Source organism: Dasypus novemcinctus, chromosome 20 (genome assembly GCF_030445035.2).
Source record: "Dasypus novemcinctus isolate mDasNov1 chromosome 20, mDasNov1.1.hap2, whole genome shotgun sequence".
NCBI lineage: Eukaryota > Metazoa > Chordata > Mammalia > Cingulata > Dasypodidae > Dasypus > Dasypus novemcinctus.
This window is the reverse complement of record NC_080692.1, coordinates 30,450,777-30,469,596: the sequence shown is the minus strand read 5'-3', so window position 1 is coordinate 30,469,596 and position 18,820 is coordinate 30,450,777. Positions and strand designations below refer to the sequence as shown.

The 18,820-nt window shown below is 38.3% G+C and overlaps 1 protein-coding gene across 2 annotated transcripts in view; it reads left to right on the top strand.

The window, feature by feature from the left end:
• LOC111762876 (ovostatin-like) overlaps positions 1-6,267 on the top strand; it is a 62,599-nt gene extending 56,332 nt beyond the window's left edge. For both annotated transcript variants that reach the window (XM_058282766.1, XM_058282765.1), the window contains one exon: positions 5,706-6,267. In XM_058282766.1, coding sequence (XP_058138749.1) covers positions 5,706-5,761 — 56 coding nt within the window. In that variant the 3' untranslated portion in view covers positions 5,762-6,267. The remainder of the gene's footprint in view (positions 1-5,705) is intronic.
• The last annotated feature ends 12,553 nt before the right edge of the window (positions 6,268-18,820 follow it).

Below are 18,820 nucleotides of genomic sequence, written 5' to 3'. Positions count from 1 at the left end.
GATCATGTGATTTTTATTCTTCAATTTATCCATGTTATTTTTTACACAAATTGATTTTCTTGTTTAGAACCACTATTGCATATCTGAATAAAATCCACTTGATCATAGTGTATAATTCTTTTAATGTGCTTTTGGATTCTGTTTCAAAGTATTTTGTTGAGGATTTTTGTACCTATATTCATTAGAGATATTGATATGTAATTTTCTCTTTTTTTTTGAAGTATCTTTATCTGGTTTTGATATTAGGGTGATGTTGGCCTCACAGAATGAGTTTGGTAGTATTTTTTCTAGTTCAATTTTTTGGAAGAGCTTGAGCAATATAGTTATTAGATTGTCTTTCAGTGATTGGTAAAATTCATCTCTGAAGCCATCTGGTCCTGGGCTTTTCATCTTTGGGAGTTTTTTGATGACTGTTTCATTCTCTTCATTTGTGATTGGTTTGTCAAGGTCTTCTTTTTCTTCTAGGACCAGTGTAGGTGGTTTGTTTTTCTTGGAATTTGTCCATCTTCTCTACATTGTCTAGCTTCTTGACATATAGTTATTCATTCTATCCACCTATGATCTATCTTATTTCAGTGGGAGCCTGGGTAATGACGCACCTCACATATCTGATTTTATTTCTTTCTTTCTTCTCTCTTTGTTTCTTTGTCAGGCTAGATAAAGTTTTCTCGATTTTGTTGATGTTTTCAAAGAACTAACTTTTGGTTTTGTTGATTCTCTATTTTGTTTTTTGTTCTCAATTTCATTTATTTCTGCTCTGATCTTTACTATTCTTTCCTTCACCTTGGTTTGGTATTAGTTTGCTGTTCTTTTTCTAGTTTTTCTAGGTGTACAGTTAGATCTTCAATTTTAGCTCTTTCTTCTTTTTTAATGTAAACATTGAAGGCTATAACTATTCCTCTCAACTATCTTTGCAGTGTTCCATAGGCTTTGATATATTGTGTTCTCATTTTCATTTGTCTCGATATTTACTAAATTCTCTTGCAATTTCTTCTTTGTCCCACTAATGATTAAGAGTTGTTTAATCTCATATATTTATGAATTTTCCCTTTTTCTATCCATTATTGATTTCCAGCTTCATTCTGTTAGGATCAAAAAAGTGTTTTATATAATTTCAATCTTTTTATATTAATTGAGACTTTTCATGTGACCCAACATATGGTCTATCTTGGAGAGCATTTGTAAAGAAAGTACATCCTGCTGTTTTGGGCTGCAATGCTCTACAGATGTCTGCTAGGTTTAGCTCAGTTATCATATTATTCAAGTATTCTTTTTTTAATCCTATGTCCAGATGTTCTATCCATTACTAAGAGTGGTGTATTGAAGTCTCCAACTATTATTGTAGAGACAGCTATTTCTCCCTTCAGTTTGCCAGTGTGTGCTACGCATATCTTGGGGCATTCAGGTTAGGTGCACAAATATTTAGCATACTTATTTCTTCTTGGTGAATAACCCCTTTTACTAATATGTAATGACCTATTCATCCCTTATGACAGTTTTGCATTTGAAATCTATATTGTCCAATATTAGTATGCTAGTCCAGCTCTTTTTTGGTTACTATTTGCATGGAATATCTTTTTCCAGCCTTTCACTTTTAACTTGGTCATGTCCTTACATCTGAGATGGATGTCTTGTAGATAACATGTACACAGTTCATATTTTTTTATCCATTCAGTCATATGCATTTTGATTAGAGTTCAGTCCATTAACAGTCAATGTTATTACTGTAGAGGGCATTACTTACTTCATCCGTTTAGTTCTTTGGTTCTCTGTTGTCAAACTGTTCTATTATCTGTCTTCTTAAACTTTAGTTTACCCTTCCTAATAATCTTCATTTTGAAACTTTTCTCCAAAACTCTTGTCCTTGTTTCTTTTCCTTTCAGGCAGCAGCACACCCTTTGGTATCTCTTATAATTCTGGTCTTTTGGAAACTGACTCTATCAGTTTTTGTTTCTCTGTGAAGACTTTGAACTTACCTTCACTTTTGAAGGATAGTTTGGCTGGATACAGAATTCTTGGCTTACAGTTTTTTCTTTTAGAATCCTAAATACATCATACCACTTTCCTCTTGCCTCCATGGTTTCTAATGAGACATCACATTTAATCTTTTTTAAGATTTATTTATTTATTTATTCCCCCCCCCTCCCTGCCCCAGTTGCCTATTCTCTGTGTCTATTTGCTGTGTATTTTTCTTTGTCCACTTTTGTTGTTGTCAGCAGCACGGGAATCTGTGTTTCTTTTTGTTGCATCATCTTGTTGTGTCAGCTCTCCATGTGTGTGACGCCATTCCCATGCAGGCTGAACTTTCTTTTGTGCTGAGTGGCTCTCCTTACAGGGCACACTCCTTGCACATGGGGCTCCCCTACGCAGGGACACTCCTGCGTGGCACGCACTCCTTGCGCTCATCAGCACTGTACGTGGGCCAGCTCCACATGGGTCAAAGAGACCTGGAGTTTGAACCACGTACCTCCCATGTGGTAGACGGATGCCCTAATCACTGGGCCAAGTCTGCTTCCCACATTTAATCTTATCAATCTTCCCTTGTATGCGATGTTTTGTTTTTCTCTTGCTGCTTTCAGAATCCTTTCTTTATCTCTGATATTTGTCATTCTGAATACTAGGTGTCTAAGGGTAGATCTATCTAGATTTATTGTTTGGGGCATGTTGTCCTTCTTGGATATTGATATCTATGTCTTTTATAAGGACTAGGAAGCTTTCACTCATTATTTCTTCAAATATTCTTTCTGCCCCTTTTCCATTCTCTTCTCTTTCTAGGACATGGATAACACAAATGTTCGTTGATTTCTCATTGTCATTCAATTCCCTGAGACTCTGTTCCATAATTTCCATCCTTTCTCTTTCTGTTCTCCTGTCTTTTCCAGTTTAGATGTTCTTTCTTCAAAATCACAAATTCTCTCTTCAGGCAATTCAAATCTGCTTTTATGTGCCTCTAATGTATTTTTTTTCCTCTTCCCCTCCCCCCATTGTCTGCTCTCTGTGTCCATTTGCTGTGTGTTCTTTATGTGACCCCTTCTATCCTTAGCAGCAGCAGCGGGAATCTGTATCTCTATTTGTTGAGTCATCTTACTGGGTCAGCTCACCGTGTGTGTGGCGCCATTCTTGGACAGGCTGCACTTTCTTTTGCACTGGGTGGCTCTCCTTATGGTACACACTCCTTGCACGTGGGGCTCCCCTATGTGGGGGACACCCCTGCTTGGCATGGCACTCTTTGCGCGCATCAGCACTGCGCATAAGTCAGCTCCACATGGGTCAAGGAGGCCCGGAGTTTGAACTATGGACCTCCTATGTGGTAGGCAGATGCCGTTTCCATTGGGCCAAGTCTGCTTCCCTCTAATGTATTTTTAATCTCAGTCATGGTGTCCCTCATTCCCATAAGATCTGTTACTTTTCTCTGCAGGCTTTCAAATTGTTCTTTATGCTCTCCCAGTGTCTTCTTAATAGCCTTCATTTCTTTAGTCATATTTTCTTTAAATTCTTTAAAGTGATTTAGAAGAGTTGTGTAATTATCACCATTTACTTGTCTCAAATCCTCTCTCTCTTCAGGATATTTGGTTAGTTCCTTTGGTCGGGCCATCTCCTCCTGTTTCCTAGTATGGTTTGGAAGTTTTTGCTGATGTCTAGGCATCTGAATTGGTGAATTTACTCTGATGGCCAATTTCTCTCTTGCCTATTGTTTTTCACAGCTCTTCTTTGATATTTGTTTCAACTTGTTCTAAATCTTTAAAATTGCCAGACTTAAGTTATCAACATGGGAACAGGAATTCACTAATGGTGTACAGATTTTCTCCCAGGGACAGGATACAGAGTTGAGATTTTTGTCCCTGCCATTTCAAGATCAGACAGGAGATGGCACTTGTCAGCACACCTTTCCGTGGAGGTATTCCTGTCTTGGCTTTCCTGTGTTCCTGTGTTGAATCTCCAGAGCAGAGATTCAAAGCAGGCTCTGCTGGTCGAGTTCACTGAAGAAAAGCCCCCTGACTCTTCCTCCCTTTTCCCTTGAAAGCACTGACAGGCAGGATGGTGTCTGTTCCCTTCTCAGTTGGCTGCAGTGAGCCTGGGTTTTACCCCAACTTAATACCTTGGGAGTGGGTGAGGGGAGCCCTTACCATCCACTGCAGGGTCTTGGTAACTAACATTTGGCATTCAGCCTCCTTGTCTCTCTGTCTGTCACCTCCTGGGAGTTGTATAGCACCATACAGGTCTGCTGTCCCCCAAAACAGGTGCCTCAGACAGATTTTGGCTCTTTGACTGAAGTTTTTGTGAAAGCATTGAGCTCTGTCTGTTAATCTAGCACCATCTTCCCACAATCAACATGATTGTTTATAACCAGGGTTTTCACAAAAGTGTTTAATTAAACTTACTGGAAACAAAATCTTTGGTCCATTACATAAGTTGTGGATTCAGGCAAATAAATTGCAGATTCAGGCAACATAAAACTAGGGGCTGCGAATGTTGACATAGAGGCTGTTAAAGCATTAGCGTTGATTAGAAGACAGACATTATGTGTTTATCTGATTAGAGAAAGAAATTTATGTACTATTGAAGATGACAGAAATGTCTTAGTGAAAATATTTAGAGGAAGGTTATTTTTTTAAAGTCACAATTATTTATTATTCCTCATAATAGTATAGACTGGCCAGGCTGGCTGGCCTGGACTGGCTTGGCTGAGCTCTGCTCCAAATCCACCCATGGCTGAGGTCCACTGGGGGCCACTGGCTGTCTTACCCAGAGTGGCCTCACTCAAAGGTCAGGGGCTTGGCAGGCCCTTGTTTGGAGGCTGGCTGACTGATGAATCAACTTGTTCTGGCTGCTCACCTTTAGCAGACTGCTTTAGACATCTGTATCTTTATCTACTTAGTGATCATCTATCTATCCATTTATTGCCAAGTATAAAGGAATTTTTGAATAATATATATATGTATTTACATGATAAGAGATATTTTGTCAGGTAATTTGGGGTTTCTGTTTTATTTTGTTTAACCATGTTTTATTGGGGTTGTGTTGTTGTTTTAACCAAGGCTGAAAGTCACTTATGTCACAACATGAATAAGAGCAAGGAGGATAAATTGTGTCTCTTTACTTGTAATTGAGGCTTGCCTGAACTGTAGCACTCTGCATTCCTCAGATTCAAATATTATGCATATTAATAAATTAGAATATAGATCTAATCATTTTATTAACCAAAAAATGAAAATAATTTTCAAGTCAGATTATGTCAGCCAATAAATGACTCAATCTTAGTTTTTAAAAAAGACTGTTCTATCTATGATATAGTGATAAATATTTCAGCCAAACAAGGAAGTGCTTAACTACTTAACAGTAACTTACAAACTTTGGGTACCCAAACATTTGGTAAGTGTAGCTTTACCTGTTGCCAAAGACTCGATTGATTGTTTTCACTGTCTCTCCAGCACTTGTGATACTATAGACTTTCTAACCTGTCATGTTTCACATGTATTATACACTAAATGTATACCCGAAACACTTAAAGTGATTATATATGTATGCATGCAATGTAATTTGGAGGAGTATCAATATATATGAAAGTTGTGGTGCAGAGAAACTGTTTTAGTAGCATAAATTACTTAGCATAGAGTTTGTTTCTGAACAGACTTAAGAAGCAAAGATGCTTATTTCTTGAACAATACTGTGAGACTGTTCTCATAACAATTTTTCTCTTCCAGGTGAAATTGCTGTTGCAGAGTATAACTCACCATGCAGGTCTGTTGAAACCTCCTAATTCCAGGATAAGGGAAATGAGACGTAAAAGAAGACACCTTGGATCGGGGGTACATATTGAGTAACTACTTCCAGAGTTACAACCAAATAAAAGCATTCGGAACAGTTAGATGACAGATGTTCAAGTTCATCTTCCACCAACAGCATCTCCGCTTGGGTAGACCACCAAGGACTTCTTGCTTTCTCCCCTTGACCTTCCCTGGAGCCCTGGAAGGCAGCTTGACCTGTGTGCAAACGCAACTGAGAAGAGCAGGTTTAAGGCCCCCAGGGACAAACTTCAACCAATGAGTAAGCAACGCTCCAGCCTCTTGCCTTTGGTCAGAGAATTTGAGGACGCGTTCCAAGAGCTTCTGCTGAAGTCCCCTGGACTGGAGCTCCCTGTTTCTCAGGGAGGCAACCTCATAATAACTAGTCCTTAAATTAGCCTCTTTCCTTCCATGTCACAAGCTCCCTGCTCCCCAACTCCTGCTCCCTGGATCATCTACAAAATAAATTCTTTGCACCCAATTCCTTGCCTCAGATTTGCTTTCAAGGCAACCTAAAGAAGACAACATATCACATCAATTCATGAAAAATAATGAAAAGGTTTAATTAGATGTGGACCATTCTAATATGTTGATAATTTAGTTCAGGTATATGCTTTGGAACAAATACTTCAGGAACAATGAAAATGTAGAAATTTCATAATTAAATGAAAGCAAATTTAGTTTCCTTGGGAACTATTTTTGGAGTTAGATGTGACCAAAATTTATTTTTTTTAGCTTCTATTTCAAAATAAAATTTTCTTCCTAAGGATATACCTGGCATGGAACAAACACACCCAAACCTACAGACACACATGATTGCTTGAGGATCTCATTTGAAAATTGTATCTGTAATTTTTTTGATGTAAAATATTCTGAAGAGACTTAAATGCTTCATTTAAAGATAAGATCAAACATTCATTACCATATTATTGTTGTATACATCCACATATATGTATAATTTAGAAAAGGTTTTAAATCTATGCCTACAGTGTCCGTGCCCCAGGGCCTCCTTGTGAAGGCAGGCTCACCCGCCCGCTGCGGAGAGCCCCTGGCCCAGGCACCGTGGGGTACTGCCCGGCCCACAAGTGCCATGGAGAGCTGACTCAACAAGGCGACACAACAAAAACAGAGACAAGCAAAAAAATGCAGAAGAGTGCACAGCAAGCAGACACAGAGAACAGATAGCAAACAAGCCACAAGAATGGGGGAGAGGGGGGTAAATAAAAATAAATACAGACACAGAAGAACTCACAGTGGAGGGACACAGAGAGCACACAGCACGCAAAAAGCTGCAAAGGGGGGAATAAAAAACAAACAGGAACCTGCAATATCTGTGCCAATATGGCTCTCTTGAAAACTATAGGTCTTTTATTAATTAATTTCAGCAAAATGCAAGTGCAAAAAGCCAAAAACCCACAATCCTTTTTCAGATGGCTTTTCCCTCTTGATTTAATTATAGGTAGCTTCAAAGTACCAAGGCTCTTAGTAGGTCAACCTCCTCACTTTCCTTTCTGAAGAGGGAAGTTGGGAAAGTGAAAGGAAAAACACCCATAAAAACGGTGGACTGAATCAGCTTTTCAAACAGGAAGGGGTTCAATTTCTCTATATGGCTCTCAGTTATGTCTACAAACATCTTTTCCTCCTTGGAGCACCAAGTCTCTGAGCAGAAAGACTTGATTTGCTGTGTGTATTGAGGAGGGTAGCTATGTGAACCACAGCGTAGTGGACTCATATTTCATAGAGGGATACCGCTTAAGTAAATCTTACAACTCATTGTCTTTTGTCATCCTGAATATTGCATACAATTCCTAAACTCAGTTTCTGGATGTGAAAAATACTCGTGCCACCTAAATGTTCCTTCTTTAGCCAGCTTATAATGTATTTTATAACATATTTTTATTAGAGACCACGCTGTGAAATCACAAAGCCATCATGCAATTTAAGTAAGATTTCCTGAAACAACGTTGTATTAGGAACGATTCTTTCTGTGATCGCTCATCCTTAGCAATATTTTCAAACTTGTCCATAATTATATTTTGATTCTGAAGGGTTAGAGAATATCTAAGCTATGTTCAAAATAAATTCTAAAATCAAAAAATGTTAGCCCATTAGACCTGTACTGATGGAATTAACCCAATCTTTAGGCCAGCGTTGGACCTGATCACAGAGGGAGGAGGGTATTGCTTAGGTTAACTGCCCCAAGGGCTTCTTGCCCCACTCAGTGTCAGCCCCACCACAGTCCTCTGACAACTGCACAACAAGGGAAAGGCGGGAACCAGGAGATGCTGAGGAGCAGCCAGGTTACACACCTTAGGAAAAAAAGTCTTGAAGAGAAAAGATGTTGGAAATAATTTGATGCTTTTCTCAAATTAGGGTGCAGGAGGGCCTTGGAGTCTCAGGTCAAATCAGTTTCAATCTTTCTTTTAAGTGATACAGAAATTTGATGGCATCAAACAACAAATACCAGCTGCAGTATTCTACAAATCTATAGTAAGCACTATTCAAAATACAATATAAAAAAAAATGACATTATTGTAATTAGAAATGCTTTATATTCTACCTAAAGATGGAAAATTTCAAGTGTCCAAGCAATCCTCAGGCATGAGGTAGCCTACTCTTCTCTCCAATGGCAGGAATTTTCAGGACTACCATGGATGGAAGATACAACTTAAACTGTAGTCCTCTGATGGACCTTCAGCTAATCTTCTGCAAGAAAAATAATGTCTGTTGCACTGAGAAAGAAAAACTCACTTAGCAGAGTGAAAAAAAGATACTTTGTTGTTTGTTTGTTTGTTTGTTTGTTTGTTTGTTTTTAGGAGGTACAGGGGAATGAACCTCAGGACCTCATACATGGGAAGCAGGCACTCAACCACTTGAGCTATATAAGTTACCCAAAAACATTGGGTTTGGTAAAAAAATTTGCAACCACCACCTAGCGCCACCATGTTTAACCACAACACCAAAATTATATTTTCTCTCTGAAATCCAAATACTAGAATGAAAGCTATATTTTTTAATAGGAAAGTTCATTTCTAGTCATCCCTTCAATGTCATTATACTTAATCTCACTTGACACCACTACAATCTTCCTATGTTTTAGGTGTTGGATAAATATGAGTGATCTTCAGCGATTATATAATCACCAAGAAACTTTATATGCTAATTCAAATGAAAATAAGAATAGGAATATTCTTGGTTAAGGTGTCTGAAGTTTTATTAGATTACCTGCGGGACAAGGGGTTGGGAGGTCACTGAGATCCAATCACCTGATTTGCATTGATCTAATTTGCTTGTCCTTATGATGTTCATTCGCCTGGTGAGTTTTCTCTCTGATTTCAGACGTGGAGTCCTTGTCATCCCAGGTAAGTTATCATTCATGTTCCCGAAAATAAAGGAAATTGGGAATAGCAGAGAATTATTATCAAGCATGTGGAATTCTTTAAGGGAAAACAAGGATTACTGAGGGGTTGGGAGAAAATTTCACTTTCAAGTCTTGAAAGTGCTAGTAATTCCATGTTCAGAAAAGTCTTAAGATGGATTAAATGTTTCATGAAGAAGATACCAGTGGTTTAAACTACTTCATCAACTAATAGCACTCTGAGCTCTAAAAAACTCCATATGACTGAAAATGTGCCTGTGACAATTCAGTGACAACAAATGAAGCTATATGGATTTTATAAATGAGCTTGTCAGGATCATGGTCAAATAAATATTGGGTTCAGAACCCCTAAGGCATTGAAGCAAAGCTACAGGCCATGGAACTTTCCCCAATTTGTTTCAATGACCTAAATGCATGTACACCTTCTAACTGAAACCCCTTACACACCTTTTAAGCAGGAAAGGTTCACCTTAGATTTAGTTTCACTTTATATCCTGTGAAGCAATATTTAGCAAAAAAAAAAAGGCACACACAAAAAGTCCAGTTTTAGTCACCTACCACGTCTAAAAAACCAAAATTGCTCCCTTAGGCTCAAAGACCTCACTATAATGCAAATCTTCCCCTGTCTTTTTCAGAACCATTCATTGGACTTTCCTTTGAACATACTCCAGAAAGAGGACATCTCCCAAAGAGGTATGCCTTTGTCAACATTGTTTCTCTCATCAAAACCTCTGTTCTTCTCTTCTTTATGTGTTGTCTTCTGACACTTACCTTGGACATTGCAAACGCCTTTCTATACAGGTTAAGGTAGCAGAATATCAAAGGCTGAAGACAATACAATATCCTTCTTCACTAAGCTCATGCGTTTAGGTCCTTTCTACTTCTCTTTCAGTCTGAGACCCAAACACCTTGTGTCACTTAGCTTCTCTCATATTCCGAGTGGCAATCTCTCTCTCTCTCTTTCTCTCCCTCTATGTCTCTTAAGGTTAAAATGACATCCACACCTTTGTTCTCCAGTGCACCCACTGTTGCCATCAATATGATCAGTGAAGTGGGCTGTACTGCATGCTGAATACAGGGAATGCTCTGGTGAAATAATGTTCACCTGGAAGCCCCAGGTTTCAGCAATTTTTAAAATAATTTCAGGTAAAGCTGTTGTTGCAGATGAATTCCAAAAGAGGTTTTACAAAGCTGTGAAATGGAAGAAGACATTCAAATGCTGTTGGAGATGCCAGTGAAGAGAGAAAAACAAATGGCAGGAAGGAATCACGAGCCTCAAACTACTTTGCCAGGTTGGTCTCTCAAAAGAGTTTTGAAAGACAGTCTGGGTGGGGTGAGGGGCTAGAGATGGGATGTGGGAGACAAGACACTTTATTGTATTTGCAAGGATCTAATTCAGGGATTCCCTTGCTTCTGTCATTTTCGTGCATATATTCACCTCCTTCGTATTTATAGTCCTGTATGCATGGAACACTCAGACATAGACTACTATTTAAATCACTAATTCTGAGTCATGAAAGAACATTTAGCAATTTCCCCACAGGCCTGTTTTGTTTGAAGGGGCAATTTTGAAGCTGGATGATGAGAAAGTAGAAAAGAAATCTTTGGTGTCTGAGAGAGCAAAGGATGGTGTGTGCAAGTCGAGAAGAGAAAAGATACCAAGGAAAACTCACCTCAATGCTAGCAAAGAGGTAAAGCCAATAGTAATCCTGTGAGGCAAAGTCATCTTGTTAATTCAAGCTTCTCTGGTACTCAAATAAAGCACCATTTGACTCCCCATTCCTACATCCTCTGTGTAAATGGGACCCAAAAATCCTATTCAGGGCTTGGGTTTTGGACAGGAGTCCCTGAGCCTGGCTGCTCATAATAAATCTTTTTCCTTCTCAAAAACATTCTTGTGTCCTGGCCTTCAATACATAATCAATGAATCTTTCTGCTTCCACAACATTTCTTGGGGGCTCGTCCAAGTTCGCAATGAAGGCCAGAGAGGCAGCACTTCCCTGCCCCTTTCAGACATCTCTGAGGAACCTGGAAGGGCTCAGGTGAAGCCCAAATCTGGGTACCCCTGGACTCTTTTCAGTCCAGAAAGAGGATGTGGGCTCCGCCGGAGTCCTCCTGGGGAAAATCGGATGCATCAAAAGGTCTAAAAGGAAATTCTGGGACTGAAAAATCGCCACATACCAGACAGGTAGGACCGCTCAGAAGGTATAGTGTCGGAAAAACCTAACTTTAAACGTTGGAAGGGGGGCCTGATCAGCTCCCAAAGAAGACCCTAATAGCCCCAAAAGTTTTGGGGGAAGCTGACTTCTCCTGGCCTGAAAGAAAAAAAAAAGCCTGATGTTTGATTTTAGCTAACTGTGGGTTGGCATCTGGTTTTGCCTTCATTAAAATAGTTACAATTTGTTTACAGTGGGAGAGGCAGTGATGGGTTTAAGTCCTGCTCACTACCTTCCTTTAAAATTTTAAAAAAGGGGGAAATGACCTGCTGCCACTTGTGCCCTTATTTGGCTGCTCTCTCTCTCTCTCTTTCTGCCACCATAGAAAATGAGGTGTCAGTATCCCAGCGCTTTCATCTAGAATGTATCCTGAAAAAATGATCTGGATTTGGAAAATCTTAGTTACAAAAAAATGGATTGGTTTTTGTAATAAAACGTGGTCTGAATATGAGTTAAACAGTGGAAATGTTTTGCCAGAAATAAGTCTTTGTTTCAGTGCTGGATTGCAAATGAGCTTATTTTGTAAACAACAAGAGTAGGCAAAAACTCCAGTTAAAAGTGTTGTTAGAAGTTTCCCCTCGCTAAGGTTGCAATAATTAACAAGCTATAGATTAAAAACAGCCATACCAGAAAAATGGAAATTATAAGTCAAATCAATGGACTTGTGTTTCTGTCTGTGTGCCATGGCTCTTTAGTGGTTGTTGGTTTATTCAATGCAGTGTATGTTTTCATGCCTCCAGATAGTGGTATTGAATTTTGTGAAATAATGAACTTTGGTTAAGCTGCAATCCCTCCCCTGCCATTAGCAAAGGAGTAGAATAATGAATAGTTTATAAAGCAGAGCACAGAGCCAGAACATGCGCGCACTCCGCTTTCTTGACTCTGAACCCATTCCTGCCCTTTGTGCGCTGCTCTCACCATTTGCCGGGGCTTGGGAATTCTCCATGTCCACCTCCATGCCGCGGACCCAGGCTTGTAAATTCTGACCCCAGTCAGGATGGCTGGGTCATAGGGCAGTGGCTTGAATTATGGCCCTGCCAAGACAAAAGTGACAGGCCCTGCAAAGCTTCTTCAACCCATTTTCCTAGCGAATCTTTGTCCTCGGGCTTGCAGGCCATTGTCTTCTCCCACCCTCACCCTTAGGGGCTTGCGTGGCAATGGCAGAAAGCCAAAAACTTACCCCTCCCACTGGGCCCACGCCATTACAAGCAACATTCTTATCTAATCACACCCAGATACCTGGCAAAATGAAGTCAGAAGGCTGTGGGCAAAAGCCAAAATGGATGCCATGGAAGTTCCTTTCCCAGGGTGGTCACAAGCCAGGATACCCTTGCATAATTTACCTTTACCCATGTTTTACCTTTGTACTTCTTGCTTCTGAATTTCTCTTTGCAGGTTGGTGTCAGAATGTTTTGGAATATTTTTAAAACTGTAAAAGTAAAAATGCCTTTGTCTAGCAAGAAGGTTCTTGTCTCAGAACCCCAAGGCCTGTTGGCTAGAGCAATTAACCTCTGATCACTTAATAGCCTTTTGGTTTTGTGGTTTTTTTATTTTTAAGATTTATTTATTTCTCTCCCCTCCCCCAGTTGTCTGCTCTCTGTGTCCATTCGCTGTGTGTTCTTCTGTGAACACTTCTATCCTTATCAGTAGCACTGGGAATCCGTGTTTCTTTTTTTGTTGCGTCATCTTGTTGTGTCAGCTCTCCATGTGTGCGACGCCATTCTTGGGCAGGCTGCACTTTCCTTCATGCTGGGTGGCTCTCCTTATGGGGCACAATCCTTGCGCGGGGGCTCCCTTATGTGGGGGACACCCCTGCATGGCACGGCACCCCTTGCGCGCATCAGCACTGCACATGGGCCAGCTCCACGTGGGTCAAGGAGGCCTGGGGTTTGAACCGCAGACCTCCCATGCGGTAGGTAGATGCCCTATCCATTGGGCCAAGTCTGCTTCCCACTTAATAGCCTTTTGATAGCTGGTTTAACTGGAAAACTAACAGACCGTAAAGTCATAAAACTGAAACTATATCTAAGAATTCTCAAAAAATAGGAGAAAAAGCACAATTCAGCTTGGCAGCTTCAAGTTAAAATCTAGTCAGCCTGTCTCCCAAGTCTAAGACTGCCCAGGAATGCCTAGTGGCAGGAACTTTATGATTCCCTGGAGTAACAGGAAGCAGAGATCAGCCTCTGTATAGAACCCTGAATTCCAGTTAAACCAGTGTAAGAGAAAAAAAATATATCTAGATCAATCTGAAACCCCAAAACCTCATGTCATGTCTCCTTAAAGAAATAAAAAAAAAAACAAAACCTCATGTGCCATCAATTAAGGTCAAAGAATTCCTAGAAATGCTAAGTATATAAAATTCTTCTGTTTTGATCTGTGCATAAGCTTGTGTTTAACTTTAAAATCTGTATTTAACTTTGTCTGTTTGCTTGAGCCTAGAAAATCAGATTTGGGGTTCAACTCTTATGCATTGTATAACAGTAAAAGGTAACCTAAAAATGAGTCTTTACATGCCAACACTGTCTTGTTAGTGAATTTACTGCATAACTAACAAGTAAAATTCATTTAATTGCTGGAAAAAGCAGAAAAAAACTGCAGGGTTGTTACTAATAAAATTGTTTTAACTGCGTAATTAATAAATAAAGGTACCCAAATTAATTTTAAGTAAAAACTTTCTAGAAACTAAGAGTTGAAATCATTGTATAAGTACCTTTATATATATATATATAATAAATAACTGAAATTATTATAGCAGAATAGATGTAGCCTTAAATTTCAGCTATTGCAATAGTAAGCTTAAACTAATTTACTTTTGTTTATGACTACTTCATATTTATTTAGTGCTTACTATAGTAATAGTAATTATAACTAAAATTTATCTTTAATTATAGTTATTTTATAACCAACCTCACCTAACCCTAGACTTGAATTATTGTAGTGGTAATCATAAACTGAGCTTGCTTTTGCTTACAGTTACTGCCAATCTAGGCTTACTCCTTGCCTCTGCTTATGGTTCTAAATCAAAGAAAACTTGTATCATAGCATTAGAAACATTTTGGTTATAAGCCATTAACTTAAAAAAGCCACAGAGGGGGGAAACTGCGAACCCCTAGTCTGAAGAAGCCAGCAAAGAAAAGCCTTCCAGAAAATCTTTCAAGTGTTCTTTTACAGTTAAAATTGTTTTGTAAAAAGAAAAGTTTTAAGTAACTAAGTTGTGTTTCCAAGTCAAACTATTCATGTCTGCCTTTTTGCTCAAACTGTTAAAATTAAATATGCAGTTACACATGTGATAAATATTCCTAGAACTCAAATTAGACTAAGCAGTATGGAAAAGTCATATAGAAATCAGAATATAAAAACTATTGGGAAAGCTATGAAAAAAATCCTTACAAATTATAATTAAAGCAAATTAAATAATTATTTTATATTCCAAAGCCTAGAAGTCAGTATGCTTTTAAGATTATTCACAGTTTTAAAGTTTTATCAAAGACAAGAAGTTTTAAACTCCTGTAAAGAAAAAAGAAAAAAAAATTCTTTGTTTAAACAATAATAGTTTCAACTTATTTAGCCTGAATGTTATCTCTTTGGTTTATAAGATACCAGGTTAATAAGTCAACATAATATGTATTAAACCTTTAAAATAATAAAAAGCTGTAAGTTTGTGTTTAATAAAATTGAGTTTAAAAAATGGCAATGTGCCCTCTCCTAAGTGCATAAAGTAAAATCCATCGGTTGCCAATTATAATTTAAAGTAAATTAACCAGTCTATGTAATTGTGTTTAAGTATAAAAAGTTTGTAAGAACATCTTCCAAATTAAAGCATTTGAATGGCTAGCTCTAAAAAGCCATTATTAATTAAAATCTAAATTGGTATTAATAACAAAAAGTAACTTCATAACAATAAAACCTGTCTGAAAGTCATCTTAATGTGCATATTCAAGTGGTGTTAGTAAAAAGTTACCTTGATTCCATTAGGAACCTTCAGTTTTCATTTTAAAAATAAAAAAAGTGATTTTTCCTGTACTGCTAAAATGACATACTGTGTAATTAATGTCTTTGTGGTAAAAGTATAAAAGTAAAAACCAAAGTACTAAAAGTTCTTTTAATATATGATACATTGCATTAAGAGTGTTTAAAAGATATATAAAATTCAAAAGATAAACTTCATCATTGTCAAAATCTCTTGTGCATTCAAACCAGGTGTCCAATACTTGCAGGGTTTTTCTCCATGAGAGTTAGTGGCTAATTTGGTCACTGACTCCTAAAACAATAAAAGTATCTGCTACATCTCTGGTCATGCTCCTGAAGTGGTTGAGAACTACTTTGCAGTTTCAAACTCCTGCAGCAGCCAACAGTGGCTAAGTATAGCCAAATGTACAATAAATATCATCTCCCAACTGGCACTGTTTCATAGTGCCAGAGAGTGCTACGCACCAGGCCAGTAAAATCTGCTCCCTAGTTTCTCTCTAGAGTCAATGGTGCTGCAGCTTCTGTGAAGAACATACGAAGTGGAGCAATGAATACCAGAATACTATAAGTAGAACTTAAACACAATTGGCACTATAGCTTGCTCCCATGGAAAAATAACCTGTATGGTATTGCAAACCTGAAGCTTAAAGCTATTAATTGCAACTAAAAAAAAAAAAACTTATACATTAAGTAACACATTAATTAGTATTAAGCACTGTATCTATATCCCATTCTAGATATATTTCTGATAACTATGATAATGCTTCTAGTAAATCATATGCAGAAAAACATTGAACAAGTTAAAAGTCATGATCAACTTCATTTTCTGAATAGTTAATAAACATGTCTATAAGATTAAAAATGGCCACCTTACCTAAAAGCAGTAAAGTCAACAGCATTTTAATTTAAAAACCACCAAATTAACTTGGGGGCAACCTCTTACCGTCTTCACCCCACACCAGGTAAAAAATGTACTTGAGCCCAGGGCCACTAGTGGCTTACAAGTAGGCAATTAACTAATGCCAAGCTCAATTACTAAAACCCCCCAAGTGCAAATAAGGGTGTATCAAACTTATTCCAGCACTATTATATTAATACTTAAAGTTCCACAGTGTAACCAGGGCAATTAGCTTGGGGTTCACCCTGGAAACTGATAAGTAGCTTCTTAAAAATGTTCAAGTCTACCTGCCAGGGACGATACAGTAAAAAGTCTTTATAAACTTCACCAAGCCACTCATCTGGGGAGGAATACCCTAAATAGCTTAGCAAAATGGGTTTTCAAAAAAAAAGCCTGGTAAAAATACTCAAAAAATTTATCAGGAGTTGCTCGATTAAAGCCAAAATATAAAACCTTTACTCTACAGTTCTGATCACTCCCCCAGCATTAAAGTTAAAAAAATGTCCAGCTTGGTTTACTAATCCTGAATAAAGACAGTTACCCAAGAGTGCCAGGTCACCAGAAACACTTGACAAAACATATAAGTGCCAGTCATTGAATAGCCTGGGATGCATCTTCAAGAAACAAAGTTAAATAGTGTCTATGTCAGTATCAACTGTTTCCTTTAACTCTAGCCCAAAGGCCAATTGCTAAGAAAAAGACAAACCAGACTTCCCTTTAAAAATATTGCCTCTTTTCATCTGCTTTGGCTTAACGGAAAGGAGAAATGCTTCTTCTCATTTCTCTCCTCTACCATAAAAACTGATATTAATGATTTATGCCTAATCCCATTGTCTATTGCAGTTTCTCTCTGGGATTAGCCAACAGCATAAAATAACTTAAAAATGTGTGTATATATATCTCTTTCTCTCTCTCTCTCTCTATATATATATATACTGTTCCCCACCAACTTTAAAAAGGTGCTGCCTTTGCAGGCACCTAAACTTTTCTACTTCTGTGGTCCAATGTCCTCTTAGATAAAAAATGTATTCTCAAAATTCTAATTTTTGAGTTTGTTACTTCCAGAATGAGCATCTTGTTGGGCATGTGAGAACTTCATCCAACTTCATATAGGATGCCAGATCCATCTTCCTCCAGTCAAAATAACATAACAGAGTTTTTACACCCTGTCAGGTAGGGACTACAGCCCATAACCAGCAGAAAGTACCTACAGAAAAAGATCATCTCTCTTCAGCACCCCTTTCAGATCAAAGGTGTAAACTCTCTGAAGGGAGAATAAAGCAGGCAAATAAAATAGGGAATTAATAGATGGATCTGGAACCTGGCAAAGAGTCCATGTGGATATCAGTCACCCCCAAGATGGCTGCTGGAAGACCCCCACCCCCAGGATTCTGCTATCCAGAACAAAGACTTCTTCTGGAAACAAGAGAAAAAAACAGATAGTCCCTAAAAACTTTATCATTGAGCCCTCACTGGGGAATTGATCTGTGGGGTAACCAATCAAAACAGCCAAAACTCCTCCCATGCTTGCATCATAATTCCCTGTTTCCTCCCCTTAATAATAACTAGAGTATGCACTTTAATAAATGAAGCAATAAGAACACAGACAGTCACCCACCTCATGACTCTAACAATAGTGATGCCAAAGCTTAACAAGTTAAGCTAGCATCAAAGGGGGGAATGATATGCACTATGTGTGGGGGCTGTGTGTTTCTTCATGAATAACCTGGGCTGTGTGTGTAAACTTGCTAAGACTTAAAATCCAGCATAAGCCATGTGTGCATGCAAATAAGAAGAACTGCAGCCTCACCTTCTGTAACCATGTCAATCACTCCAGTCTGCCTAGTTCCTGGAAAACCAATTAAGTGATATATGCTCCAGATGCTTTGGATATTCAGGGAGGATGCAGACTAAATGTGTTAATTCAAGTTTACCTGGAATGTGGGGGATATGTGTTAATTCAAGCTTTTCTGGTACTCAAACAAAGCACCATTTGACTCCCCACTCCTACATCCTCTGTATAAATGGGACCCAAAAATCCTTTTTGGGGGCTTGGGTTTTGGACAGGAGTCTCTGAGCCCAGCTAGTCATAAAAAATCTTTTTCCTTCTCAGAAATATTCCTGAGTCCTGGCATTCAATATGCGATCAATAAATGTTTCTGCTTCCACAACAATCTGTTCAACTGCTTGACTAATTCTGAGGGTACATACACAGGCACATTTTTCAGGGATACAAAATGAAAACTAAACTAAACTAATTTTCTTTTAGATTAAATATAAATAAATAATATGATTTAATTATATTTTAATTAAGTTTATCCTGGGCAAAAGAACAAGAGACAGTATCTCAGAATAGTTCATCAACTCATGAAGAAGTCAAGAGTTGTGTGAGTACTTTTCTGAACCTGGCCCCATAATCACCATAGAATTCTCTTTTTCCATATCTTCATTTATTTCTTTGCAAGCTTCTTTACTTGACCAGCAGCTGTGTCCTTGGTTTCAGATTGAAAATCACACTCTTGAGACATAATAGGCTTAGCTATGGCCAGTGTTCCTCTGTAAGAAAATGCAC